The 14,350-nt window shown below is 35.8% G+C and overlaps 1 protein-coding gene across 6 annotated transcripts in view; it reads right to left on the bottom strand.

The window, feature by feature from the left end:
* CCDC180 (coiled-coil domain containing 180) overlaps positions 1-14,350 on the bottom strand; it is a 126,426-nt gene that overhangs the window by 26,767 nt on the left and 85,309 nt on the right. For 5 of the 6 annotated variants that reach the window (XR_012473562.1, XM_074210796.1, XM_074210795.1 and 2 more), the window contains exons 27-32: positions 12,899-13,062; positions 11,707-11,753; positions 11,507-11,591; positions 2,631-2,705; positions 2,389-2,455; positions 1,188-1,329 (exon numbers count right to left, since the gene is read on the bottom strand). Coding sequence is in view for 5 of the 6 variants with exons in the window: in XM_074210796.1 (XP_074066897.1) it covers positions 1,188-1,329; positions 2,389-2,455; positions 2,631-2,705; positions 11,507-11,591; positions 11,707-11,753; positions 12,899-13,062 (580 nt within the window). In the remaining variant the exon portion in view is untranslated. The remainder of the gene's footprint in view (positions 1-1,187; positions 1,330-2,388; positions 2,456-2,630; positions 2,706-11,506; positions 11,592-11,706; positions 11,754-12,898; positions 13,063-14,350) is intronic. The other variant, XM_074210798.1, reaches the window with a different exon arrangement.

Here is a 14,350-nt window from a genome sequence, read left to right as displayed (position 1 = left end):
AATGAATTTCAACAAATATCTCAAAAACTTTTTAAAAAGCAAAACCCTTCCTTCAGATTTCTTGCTGTTTTGGGGAGGAGGAAGGTAAAAAAAAATTAATACTCTGAACTATTGATGTTACTCTTGTCAATTCAATGCACTTGAAAATTAAATAGATTAATAAATTTTAAAAAGGAGAGAATTAGATTTGAGGGTAGTAGAGGAGAAGGTCAAGGGTTTCAACTGAGTGACCCACCAAGGTACTATGTCCAGGTTGGAAAAGCATGGGACACCCAAGGAAATAAAGGTCATGGGGGCCCAGCAGAAACAGAGGCAAGAATTGACTTGGTCTTGTGCATTCCCTAGGGTGGTCTTGTGCATTCCCTAGGCAGTCTGTGTGTGTGTGTGTGTGTGTGTGTGTGTGTGTGTGTGTGTGTGTGTGTGTGTGTGTGTGTGATTCCCAGTGTATTCTAAATTTGTATACACTCTTATCGCTGATGCTATGTATATCCTCTCTGCCAAGTTTTATTGTGGAGGGGAATTGGGAGGGGATGTTGTATAACTGTCCTTAGTTTGCACATAACTTTGCATTTAGGTATTTGTGTTTACTTTTAAAGAGAAGCATAGAAGGTGGGAGCTCATGAACTATAGATTCACAAGTGCAGACTTGTCAATATCTTTAAAGATATCCTTAAAGTTATCCTTCCTGGTGACCCACTCTGGAAGTGAGTTGAAGGGAGCAGCCCAGAGGGCATAATACCTCTTTTTCTAGCTCTTTTGAAGATAGGGTTATATACTTTTGTCCCTTCCACACTACAAAACTCCTCATTGAGGTTTTGATATATCAGGGGTTGGCATGAAAAATTAAACGCAAATTTTTGGACAGCTTTGTGGCAGCTGTAATGCACAAAATATATGCATAGTACTATATATCCATTATATTTTTATCTTTTAATATTGTAATAATTCAGATTCCTCTGGTAAAAAAAGAAGACCAAAAATTTTATGCAGATTTTCCAAATCCTGGAGGGGCCATGCCCTTAACCCCTACTCTCATGATGTGGATGGGATAACTATTATTTATCTTTGTATCTTCCCCCCAAGGCTTAATAAATATAAAGCATTACATAATTGGAGCTTAACATGTATATTGTACAGTGAATGAAGGAATTTTGCAGAAGTAGATGAGTTAACAGCTTTCTAAGTACCTATGAGACAGGAGCTATGGTATTCTTCTGCTTGATTCTCATAGTCTAAGAGCTTCTTCCCAAATACATCAGCACATTGGTCAAAAGTATCTTGCATGTAATCAGGCCTGGTGACAGCATGTTTCTCTTTACGATAAAAATCCTACAGAAGATAAAAATTATAAATTCTCAAGCGGTAAGATTTGTCTAAGAAGCTTCAAAGGTTATAAAGTTGGGAGAGAGTTAGTTACTCAAAAATAGGGTTCATGTATTATTCATCTTTGTGAATAATCCGAGAGTAAAACAAACATAAACAACTCACCTTTAGTACTTTTAGATTGCAAAGCATTCTTTTGACCTACAATGACCATGTAAGGTAGATATAGTGCAAGTATTATTAGCCCCATTTTAATATTGCTAAATTCCTCAAAAATGCTATATACAATAGATGCCTCCACTTTCCTCTTACGCTCTTCTTCACCCCCTCTTACACACTGACTTCTGACCTTATCATTCCACTGTTCTCTCCAAAGTCACTAATGATCTCTTAGTTGCTGCTTCTGAGGCTTTTTTCTCAATCCAGATTCACCTTGCTTTCTCTGAAGCCTTTGAGCCTAGGGCTGACTCTCTCCTTCAAACTTTCTTCCCTCTAGGCTTTTTCCTAATTCTCCTACTTGCCAAGGGTCAGATGATTAGTAAGTGTCTGAAGCCATATTTGAACTCTGGTCTTCCTGACTCCAGTTCTGGTGCTCACTGTGCCATCTAACTGCCCACATTACAAATATAAACAAAAGTTCTCTGTGAGTCCTTAATAATTTTCAAGAATGTGAAGGGGTCCTGGGACCAAAAAGTTTGAGAATTGCTATTAGGGGGAAGGACACTTTATTAAGAATACTTTGGCTCTGGTCTTGAGCCTGTCACTGATGCACCTTCATTACCATAAACTCTCTACAGTTTGTCAAATGAGGAGGGAAGAATGGATGCCACAGAAGCAGTTCTCATAATCTATAACCCTATGTTCCTTACAATTCCTACGTTGTATATCTAAATTGTTTTTGAGTTCTGACAGTCTCTGAATCCCCAAAATTCTATAGAAGAATCCTATTGGAACTTGGATCATGTCTTTCTTGAACATAGAGTACTCAGTTAACCAAAACAAAGACACCCAGCAGAGTGAAGAAACAGTAGAATATAAAATGTGATAGGAAGAATAATTCCTTACCTCTGCTACTGAAAGCAAAGTGTCATTACCCTCCCAGAGAAGAAAGTGGATGATGCTTTTAAAATGACTGAAACCAAACAGAAGGAAGATGTTTGAAAATACTTGCATTATACATATTGGTACTAATCTCACTTATTAAATCAAACTAAACTGATTGATCTTATATGCTTGATTGCCTCATCCCCAGTAAGGGATAAAATAAAGTAAGAATATTTATGGGACTGAAACAAAAGCTAACTTACTCTCCACGTTCAGGCTTCTCCCCAAACATCTGATACTTTTTGTCTTGTCTGTTTGGTCGGGAGTATCGTAGGACACTGAAAAGACACAGGCATTCGCTGTGTTAAGAAAGGCCCATTATTGGAAAAAAACAATAACCAACTTCCTCTGGGAGTAAGGATCCATCAGCTAGGGATCTATGAAGTTATTGTTTGTTTGCATAATGATGGCCTTCAACCAAATTTAGTGTTGAAAATCCTAAATACCTCTATAGTTTTATCCCTGGCCTATTTTGAAAAGGGCTTACATGTGGAATCAATCCAGGATGTGACATAATGTTGGAAGGAGCAATATGTAATGCTTTTGTGTTTTGGAATTAAATAAATATGGTGACAATATGTAGATAATTAGGAAGTAAATTTTCAGGCAACTGAGACAAAAAAAATGAAAGGGACTATGGAGTAGGGGGAATATGATAAGTTCCAACTTATAAGAAAACAGATATTTTCATCTATAGATATATTTTTCTGGAAATAATGCAAGCAAGATATTATGCAGTGGGTTTCTATAAAGGGACATAGACAAACTGAATAATACCAACAACCACGTTTGCACAAAAAATTCAGAAACACTATAGGAATACTTCATGCATCATCTTTCTACAAAGGCAAAGGACAATAGAATTAATTATAATTTAGTGCAAGAATTTCTACTAGAAGTTTGAGTAGTTTTTTGTTTGCTTTTAAAAATATTTCATGTGTTTGACTCATAGGTCCAGATAAGTGTATTGACTACAGCAATACGGTAATGAAAATAAGTCATTAGGTAATGAGATGAATAAATATGACCATTCCTTTTGTGTTAGGAAGCAATTTTCATGAGAGGGGCTGGTTAGCTCAGTTGGTCATTAATGAGGCCAGGGCTGTACAGGTCTAATATAGCTATTCATTTCATGTACTTTATACACTGCTTTAAAATATATAAACATTCTTTTTTAAAAAAAACCCCAATGAATTTTGGGTTTTAGAGTCTCCCTCTCCACATCCCAGATCTCTTCTACCAACTAAGAAAGCAAACAATATATATGTGAGATCATGTAAAACATATTTCCATATTAGCCACATTATAAAAAGAGGCAAAAAATGAATAAAGCAAGAAAATTATACATCAATTTGTATGCAGAGTACATCAGTTTCTCTTTGGAGGTGGATAGCACTTTTTCATCATAAATTCTTTGGAACTGTCTTGGATCATCGTATTGCTGAGAAGAGCTAAGTCATTCATAATCATTTTATAATAGTGCTGTTACAATGCACAATATTCTCTTGGTTCTGTTCATTTCATTTTGTATCAGTTCATGTAAGTCTTCTAGCTTTTTCTGAATGCATCCTGCTTGTCATTTCTTATAGCACAATAGTAGTCCATCCCAATCATATACTGCAACTTGTCCAATCATTGTGCAATTGATGAATACCACCTTAATTTCTAATTCTTGTTCACCACAAAAAGAGATGTTACAAATATTTTTGTACATAAATCTTTTTTTCTTTTTTCCCCCTTTTATCTCCTCAGGGGTATAGACCAAGTAATGGATCAAAGAGTATATACAGTTTTATAGCCCTTTGGGTATAATTCCAGACTACTGTCCCAGAATGGTTGGACCAGTTCATTATTACACCAACAGACCTATTTTTCCTCATCCCCTCAAGCATTTACTATGTCTGATATGTGGGAGGTAGTACCTCAATGATATTTTACTTTGTCCTTTAGTTAGAATTCCAAATTACTCTCCAGAATGAAGGAATCAGTTAACAATTCCACCAACAGTGCATTAACAGTGCATTTTCCAAATCCTCTCCAACATTTATCATTTACTTTTTTTCAATCAGGTTAGCCAATATGATAGGTATGAGATGGTATCTCAAAGTTATTTTAATATACATTTTTCTAATCCAAAGTGATTTGGAACACTTCTTTATATGTTTAAGCTTTTTAGATCATGGCTTTCAAGAAATTTAATAACTTTTAAATTATCTCTGATTTGTTTTCCAGATCAGTTATTTTTCAAATGAGATATTTCACATTTTTCTATTTTTTATTCTTGACTATTTTATTGTTTCTTGAAATTTTATGAAATCAACAGCTTCTACTTGCCCAATTCTAATTTTTAAGTTCTTTTAAAAAATTTATACTTAAATACAAAGAAAAGTAAAATATTCCCATTTGCACAGCAGAACATAAGAAAGGATTCAAAATATAAAATAATAAATTTCCGTTTAAGAAAGCTTATAAGGGTTGGCTAGGTGGAGCAGAGCACCAGCCCTGGAGTCAGGAGGACCTGAGTTCAAATCCAGCCTCAGACACTTAATAATTACCTAGCTGTGTGGCCTTGGGCAAGCCACTTAACCCCATTGCCTTGCAAAAAATAAAAAATAAAAAAAAGAAAGCCTATAAAATAGATAATACCCATTGTGTTCAAAATTGTACATCTTTGCTTCCTTGTAAATTTTCTTTTTTAAAAAAAATTTATTTATTTAAGACAATGGGATTAAGTGACTTGCCCAAGGTCACACAGCTAAGCAATTATTAAGTATCTGAGGTTGGATTTGAACTCAGGTCCTCCTGACTCCAGGGCTGGTGTTTCATCCACTGTGCTACCTGGCTGCCACCTTTGTAAATTTTCTTTTGTTCTCTGCTGTGCATTTTTTACATTACCCCCCCCCCATTTCCCATACCCCCACCCCCATAAGGCAGCTATAATAATTAAGCTTGGATACACACACACACATACACACACACACACACACACACACATACACACACTTAGACACTTAGACACTTATACATGTTCACATTTTTATACATACATACATACATAAATACATGCATATTCTTAGGTATCTATAGTCATAGAAATTTATCTACACATATACATTTCCACTTATCCTCTGTTTCTCTGAAGGTGGAAAACATCTTCCTTCATAAATTCAAGTGAACAATCATTTCATATGTGACTCCACCATATTTGAATTTTTTTTTCCTTAACTGGGGAGTTTCGAAATTTGACTATAACATTCCCATATGTTTTCCTCCTAGGATCTCTTTCACGTGGTGACTGGGGAATCTATTTTTCTATTTCTACTTTGCTAACACTTCAGGACAATTTGCTTTAATTATCTATTTTATTATTGTATCAAGTTTTTTTTTTGATTGTATCTTTCAGGTAGTATGATTATTCTTACATTTTGTTTTCTCTTCTTGATGGGTTGTCCAGATCACTTGTTTTATATATGAGATGTTTCACATTTTTTGCTTTTTCGTTATTTATATCTTGTTTTATAATTTCATGGTCTCTCAACTTTGCTGACTTCCCCTTGTTCAATTTTAATTCTCAAGGAATTGTTTTCTTCCTTAAGATTCTGTATGATCTTTTCCAGTTGGTTAACTCTCTTTTAATAATCTTGTTTATCTTGGATTGTTTTTATTTTTATTTTTTCTCACTTTCTCTGATTTTTAAAGTCTTTTTTGAGTTGTTCTATGATTTCAGCATTTGACATTTCTCTTTTGGGTAGGAGACACTTTTTTTTGGCTTTAGTATCCTTCTCTGAAGACAAAAACCCAGTCTTCTCCATTTCCATAATAATTGTCAATTGTTTATTGTCTTTCTCATTTGTCTGTTCATTAAATATATATATGTATATATATACATATATATATATTATATATATATATATATATATATATATATATATATATTATATTAGCAGCTTGATGTTTATTCACCTCTGGCCTGTAGTGTGGGGGATACTGTCTCTGGCCTCAAGTCATCATTACTTTAATTTTTGAGATTTGTCCTGTGCCTAACCCCTACACTCCTTTCTCCCTCCAAGCCTAAGATAGGGCCACTCAGGACACTGCAACCCAAGAACTCTCCAGGAGCTTTAACATTCAGTTCTCCCCTCTGAACTGGAATGGAGACCAAGAACTCAGTTTTCCTGAAAGTGTCTACAATCCGAGCTGCATACCATGCCAGTCTTCTCATGAGATGTGTGCTGGTCCCTTCTTGCCCTGGGAAGCACAGTTGGGCTTGGCATCCCTTATCAACAGAGATTCCTTCAGTTTTCCCCCTTTGTCTGGAAGGTAAGAATTCCTGTGGTTGAGGCTGAGATTATCTCCAGCTGCCCTCAGGGCTCTATGCTTGTTGTTTGGGGAGCTCTCTGGGAAGTGTTTACACTTTACTCAGATTCAATCTCTATCCCAGGTTCTTTCCCAAGAGGCCCACTGTTCTTCTCCATTTCTTATTTTTGCTATTCTATGCTCACTTTGAGGCACTTTTTTGTCTTGTTTGGGGAGAAAATCTGGAGAGCTTGCAATTTTCTGATCTACTCCACCATCTTCCCAGAATCCTACTCCAATTCTAATTTTTTAAGGAATTCTTTTCTTCAATGAGCTTTTACACTTCTTTTTCCCAGGTGGCCAAGACTGATTTTAAAGGGGTTCTTTTCATTAGTGGCTTTGTATGCTTCTTTTACCATTAGATCAATTCTATTGGGGGGAAGGATTTAAAGTGCTATTTTCTTCAGTATTTTTTGTTCCTCTTTTGCCAAACTGTTCTCTTTTCATAATTTTCTTGCATCACTCTCATTTCTTTTCCCAGTGGTAGACACTTCTATCTCATTCTCTAAGTCTTAAAGGAATTCTTGCCATCCTTGGGTCCAACTACAATTTTTCTTTGATGCTTTGCTAATAGTTGTTTTTGCATTGTTTTCTTCTTTTTATTAATAAATATTTTGTTTTCTACTTATATACAATAGTAGTTTCAGCCTATCATCTCTTGGTAAGGTGTGGATTTTATACATTTTCCCCCACCCTCCCTTCTCTCCCCCCTCCCCCCTCCCAGAAGGCAGTTTGATAATCTTTACATTGTTTCCATGCTATACATGGATCAAAATTGAATGTATTGAGAGAAAAATCATATCCTTTAGGAAAAAATAAAATATTAGAGATAGTAAAATTATGTAGTACATAAGACAATTTTTTAAAGAAAATTGAAGGTACAGATTGTATTCTTCATCACAGATACCCTAAAATTGTCCCTGATTATTGCATTGATGGAATAAGCAAGTCCATTGAGGTTGATCATCACCCTCATGTTGCTCTTATGGTGAACAATGTTCTTCTGGTTCTGCTCATCTTGCTCAGCATCAGTTCATGCAAGTCTTTCCAGGCTGCTCTGAATTCCCATCCCTCTTGGTTTCTAATAGAACAATAGTGTTCCATAACATATATATACCACAATTTGTTCAGTCATTCCCCAATTGATGGACATTCACTCAATTTCTAATTCTTTGCCACCACAAACAGGGCTGCTATGAATATTTTTGAACAAGTGATGTTTTTACCTTTCTTCATGATTTCTTTCTTTCTTTCCTTCTTTTTTTTAAGGTTTTTGCAAGGCAAACAGGGTTAAGTGGCCTGCCCAAGGCCACACAGCTAGGCAATCATCAAGTGTCCGAGACCGGATCCAAACTCAGGTACGTCTGACTCCAGGGCTGGTGCTTTATCCACTACGCCACCTAGCCACCCCTCTTCATGATTTCTTCAGGGTATAGAACCAGAAGTGGTAATTGCTGGATCAAAGGGTATGCACAATTTTTTTTTTAGGTTTTGCTAGGCAATGGGGTTAAGTGGCTTGCCCAAGGGCACACAGCTAGGTAATTATTAAGTGTCTGAGGTTGGATTTGAACTCAGGTACTTCTGACTCCAGGGCCAGTGCTCTATCCACTACCATCTAGCTGCCCTGGGTATGCACATTTTAATTGTCCTTTGAGCATAATTCCAAATTGCTCTCCTGAAAGGTTGAATCAGTTCACAACTCTGCATTGTTGTCTTTGACGTTTATGTCTTGTTCTTCCTTGCCACTATAATAGCTTTTTATGCTCAAGTTATTTTGTTTTTTTTTTTCCTATTTGCTCATTTCTCCAGCCTATTTATTGACACTGAACTTTATATAAGATTGAGCTCTGCTCTTCTGGGAATAGGGCAGTACTGTGTCAAGTTTCAGGGTTTTGGTTTTTTTTGGCTTTCTTTTCATAGCTAGTGCTTCTAAGTCGATGATATGCTGGGAGGGGTGTGGCAATTGTTCTCTAAGTCTACACTCTGGTCTTTACTTAGGAAGGGGCTGTGGTTGCCAGTGGTCAAGTACTAACATTCCTCTTGGTCCTGGAAATGTGACTGGGGTCCCTGTTTCCTGTGACCAATCACACATGCTTTTATCAATCCTGGAATGGTGACTACTTATGGTAACGTGGCTGCCAGTTAGTGCTAGCCACATCCAGTGCTAGCAAAGGATTCCCTGTAATCTCTTTCTGGCCATGTGTCTGACTCTCTCTTATGTCTCTGGGTTTGGAGATCTCAAAGCTGCTGCTGCTGCATTTGCAGCTGCCTCCAAGGTCCACCACTGGTGTATTTGCTGAGCTCAGGTCTGTGCCCACTCTGGTGTTACAGACCTCTCTTGTTCAACTTCTATGTTGAACTTCTATGTCTTAGGCTGAAAAGAAATCTCCTTCTGACCTGTTGCTTCAAAATTTGACTTGAGGCATTATTTTAAAGTTGTTTGGAGGGGAATGTTGGGAGAATTCAGCTGGCTTTGGGTCAATGCTCTCCATATACTGCTTTACTTTAGTTGTGTACCTATACTTGGCTAGCAGACAAATGAACACTCTTGGTTAAAAGGGGGATAATTATAGTTGGTAGTGCATTGACTAAATTAAGGGCATGTTCTATCAATGGTAAGTGTATTATCTTTGTCTAAAGAGAACACTTAGTCTGAGACTCTAATGCATTGTTGTTGGAGCTTTGAACTGATCCAACCATTCTGGAGAGCAATTTGGAACTATGCCCAAAGGACAATAAAACTATAAATACCCTTTGATTCAGCCATACCACTGCTATGTCTATATCCCCCCAAAAAATTTTAAAAAGGGAAAAGGACCTATTTGTACAAAAATACTTCTAGCAGCTCTTTTTGTGGTGGTTAAAAATTGGAAACTAAAGGGATGCCCATCAATTGAGGAATGACTAAAGAGCTGTAGTATATGACTATGATGGAATATTATTGTGCTATAAGAAATAACAAGAAGGATGATTTCACAAAAATCTGTAAAAACTTATATGAACTGATGCAAAGTGATATGAGCAGAACCAGGAGAACATGGTACAAAGTAACAGCAATATTGTGTGAACAATTTAGTCATCTTCATCAGTACAATGATCCAAGACAATTCCAAAGGATTAATCATGAGACAAGCAATCTGCCTGAGGAGAAAGATCCGATATTGTTTGAATACAGGCTGAAGCATGGAATTTTTCACTTTATTTCATTTTCTTTTTTTTGAGTCTTCTTGTACAAAGTGATTAATATGGAAATGTTTTATTATGTACAACCTGTTTATCCTCTTAATGAGGAAGGAGGATAGGGAGGGAGAGAGGGGAGGACAGAATTTGGAATTCAAAATTTTTTTTAAAAATGCTGTTTTAACATGTAAGTGGGGAAAATAAAATATTGCATAATTTAAAAAATAAAAAGAACAGCTAGTGACAATAATCGAAGGCAGTGGTGTCTAACTCAAATAGAAATGGGGATGTTAGTCTATACATAAGGGTCTCTGCTGGCCACATATCAACTTAGTTTTAAACTGTAATGTTATCTATATCTTAATGAATTTTTATTTATTTTGTTAAATAGTTTACCATTACATTTTAATCTGGTTCTGGAGTTACATGATTGCTGTCTCTGGACTAAGAGATTACATAGCAACATGATCAGAATGAATCTTGTGAGAGTTGAATCTAAATTGCTTTGGGATTTTTTTTTATATTCAAACCCCTGGAAAATATGTCTTCCATTTCCTAGGGAGAAGCTTATTAACTATCAAAACCAAATGTCAAAAAAAAAAATTGTACTTATTTTGAGAATCAGAGTAGAATAATAAAGAGAAAGCTGAACTCAGGACCAGGAAGACCTGGGATTAAGTTTCTTCTCTGACATCTACTGGCTAAGAGACCCTGAACAAGTCACTTACCTCTTAGGGCTCTAAGCAACTCTCTTAAGACTGTTAAACTGCCAGTTAAATCTGCCAATTTAGAGTGGTATAGTCTAAAACTGGAAGATCCTTTTCCCAATGAATTTATGAACCCAATTACTATCCTTAATCTTTTCCCACCTTAAGTCATATTTCATCAAGTCTTAGCTCTGATAATGGCATGAAAAGGAAATATTCTGACAAAAAGATTAGGACTGGTGGAATCTTAAGATGATACTAATAATTGATGTTTTAAAATTTCCAAAATACTTTGCACATTCTTTCATCTAAACTTCATAACATTACTTAAAAGGAGGTATTATAATTATAATCATTACCATTTTATCCATAGGGACACTAAGGCTCAGAAAGGTTTATTGACTTGTCCATAGGGCTAGCAAATGGCAGAGGCAAGAGTCAAACCTAGGTTTTCAGAATTCCAAGCCTAAGACTTCTCTCCACTGTGAAAGATTGAGAGGAGCACAAAACCATCCCATTTTCCTTTGATTCAGTCTATTTCAGTGGAAAGCCTAGTTAGAAGGATACTTTTGAGCTTGTCTGGCTGACAGTAGCTAGTTTATGATATTGATAAATGAGAAAAGATAGAAGGACTTGACTGAAGAGTCCATGAGGGATAGGGGAAAAGAGCTGGAACAGTATCAGATAGCCAATGCTTCAGAGAAGAGAAAATTAAGAACCTGCAGAAACTGGGTAGGAAGAGAGTGGAGAGGTGAATGGAGGGTTAAAATGAAAGAGGAAAGGAAAGTGAAGGCAGGATAGAAAGAGGGGACAATTTCATATTTCACAACTCCTACCTTCCTTGTGAGTTGCAACTGGCCGTTGATGTGACCTTCTTTAATGTTGTGATGATGCTTTCAGTCCGTCGTCTTAAACGTCTCCCTTTAGATGATAAAAGGAAAACAGTAAGACATGAGTTATTTCCCAGTAATTTTGTAAAACTGAAAGCAACTCTAGGATTTCTGACAACCAAATTTATTTCCCAGTGTTTACATACCTTTAGTTTTGCTGGTATGCTCTCGATCACGCTTTTGCTCTGGGAGTCTGAAACCAAAGAAAGAACTAAGAGGAGAAAAGGGTTGGGTTTTTTTTTTTTTTGCTTATTTTGGAAAATAAAGGTAAAGAGTTCAGTTGCCTTTTATGACTATTAGAAGAGAAGGCTAAGGGAGAGAAAAAAGGGTCAAGGACAGAAACTTGGGGAAAAAAAAGTCTAAACTTGCAGAGTGGGAATAACCATAAAAAGAGGCAAAGAGAGAGTAGAGAGGTAAAATGAGAATATTGTGTCATAGCAGTCAAAGAAAGAAAAAATATTAAAGAGGGTTTGTCATCATTATCAACTATGGCAGAGAGAAAAAGGAAAGGGAAGATGGAAGAGTAGGTGCTCACAAGAGAGTCTATCTTCTTAATATTTTCTTGAAAAACAGCAATATAGATGATCCTATGGGGGGAAAAAGCAGGACTACTAGAAGTCTTATTTAAAAAAGCATTTTTTTTATTTTGTTTTGGAAACGGGACATCAAAAGAATGAGTAAACTGTGGAATGTTCTAATTCAATGAACAAATATTATGACTTAAAGGAAATTGAAACCAAAATGCCACAGGGAAAATATATGGATATAATACCAACAGTAGACCCCAAGCTGAAATTAGCACAAGGCACTTCAATATGTCTAATAAGCATAATGAGGGAAACAAAAGGGTAAGATTATGATAAAATTATTATGAGATGAAATTAATAAGGATGAAGATTAAAAGATGAAATTTAGTAGCTTAAAATTATCCATGAAGAAAATAAACAAAACAATGGGTTATCTGAGGAACAGAATTGTTTTAGTGGAGAACAGAACCTTAGAAAAGAAACAAAAAAGTAAAACAAGTTTAATAAGCTAGAAAAGGAAGCGCTTACTATAACTTATGATCAGACAAATTGAAAAAATGTAAAACAACAGTCTCAGAATTATGTTTCATGGTATAAGAGCATTTTTCAGGAAGACTGAAATCAAGGGACAAATTGTATTCACAGGACATCAACAGAAATGGACTTTTGATTCAACTAACCCAGATATGTTGCTTTCAAGCTTTTAGACTAAAACGACAAAGCACTAAGTATCCAAGAAGAAAATGATGAGAGAATATCAATGATGTAGCTGGCAAATGACAAACAGAATGTCAAAGAAAATGGGACTTACTGAAGGATGTTTTTTATCACATCCACAGCCATATCATCAAGCATTGATTTTCCCATTCGACTGGGCTGAAAAAGCATATCTTTAGCCATTTCTGACTTGTTTTCTTCTTCAGAAACGTCGACAGATACAAAGAGAATGTTTTCCTTTTCTGTGCTTCCAGATTCCTGGAAAAGAAAAGAGTTGAAGATAGAAGAGAATCTTCTTTTGCTGCTGGAAAGTTAAACAAACAGAAACCCTAAGAAGCCTACCAACAATGCTCAGAATACAGATCTTCACTAGCTGTTTCCTAAGCCTAGAATGCTCTCCCTCCTCTCTACGTCCTGGTTTTCCTGAATTCCTTCAGGTCCTTGATAAAAATATCACCTTTTACATGTAGACTTTATCTTCCTTAAAATTAATGTCTCCCCACTACTGCTTATTTAACTAGTTGTTTGCACACTTCTCACCCCTTTAGATGGGGAGCCCCCTGAAAGCAAGGACTGTCTTTCTTTGTATTCCCAGTTCTTAGCACAGTGTCTTGATATTTTAAAAGGTTTAGGATTCATTTACTTGATTCTCCTACATTTAAGAATTTTTAACTCAGATTCCAAACTTTCTTCTTTCCTTTCTCCTTTCCTCTTCCCCTCCTCCCTGAACAAATTAGTTCCTAGTGCTAATAAATGTAAGCTTCCTAAAAACTTGGGTCACAAAGGACTTCATGGACCACTGGAAGGATGACTGGTATAATGGGAAAGATGTTTTTAGACTCATATCATGTGATCATTTCTTTGCTCTACAATTTACTGAAAGACAAGGGACCCACAACTTCATCTCTCTTCTTTAGGGACAGCTGGTGGCCCAGAAGATAGAAGGCTCAGCCTGAAGACAGGAAAACTTGAATTCAAATCTGCCCTTAGACACTTACTGTGTGACCCTGGGCAAGTCACTTAACCTTATTTGTCTCAGTTTTTTTCAATTGTGAAACTAATTGCATGGATTTTGTGAGTATTGAATATTTGTTTTAAAAAATGTATTCAAATTAAAAAAAAACACAGAGTATTTGGCAGATAGTAGCTATTATATAAATATACATATTTTTTTTCTCCTCTTGTCTGCAATTGCCATGTCCCAATTCTATTGCTAAGGCAATGTATTCCAAAGAGGACAGTGATAAAAAAAAATAAAAGCCATATACATATATATATATATATATATATATTTATAGCAATACCTTTTATGGCAGCAAAGAACTATAAACAAAGCAGGTGCTGATTTGTTGAGGAAGAGCTGAAAAATTATTGCAAATTAATGTAATGACATATTACTGTGCTGTCAGAAAGACTGAATATAGAAAAGCAAGATAAAACTGATTATGAAGTGAAACAAAGTGAAATAAACAGAACCAAGAAAACCACATAATGATTACAATAATAAAAATGGAACCTCAGAAAAAATATATGTTGTAAAATTATA

The sequence above is a fragment of the Macrotis lagotis genome, chromosome 1 (genome assembly GCF_037893015.1).
Source record: "Macrotis lagotis isolate mMagLag1 chromosome 1, bilby.v1.9.chrom.fasta, whole genome shotgun sequence".
Taxonomy (NCBI): domain Eukaryota; kingdom Metazoa; phylum Chordata; class Mammalia; order Peramelemorphia; family Peramelidae; genus Macrotis; species Macrotis lagotis.
Note: the sequence above shows the minus strand (reverse complement) of the source record. Positions and strands in the feature narration are given on the sequence as shown.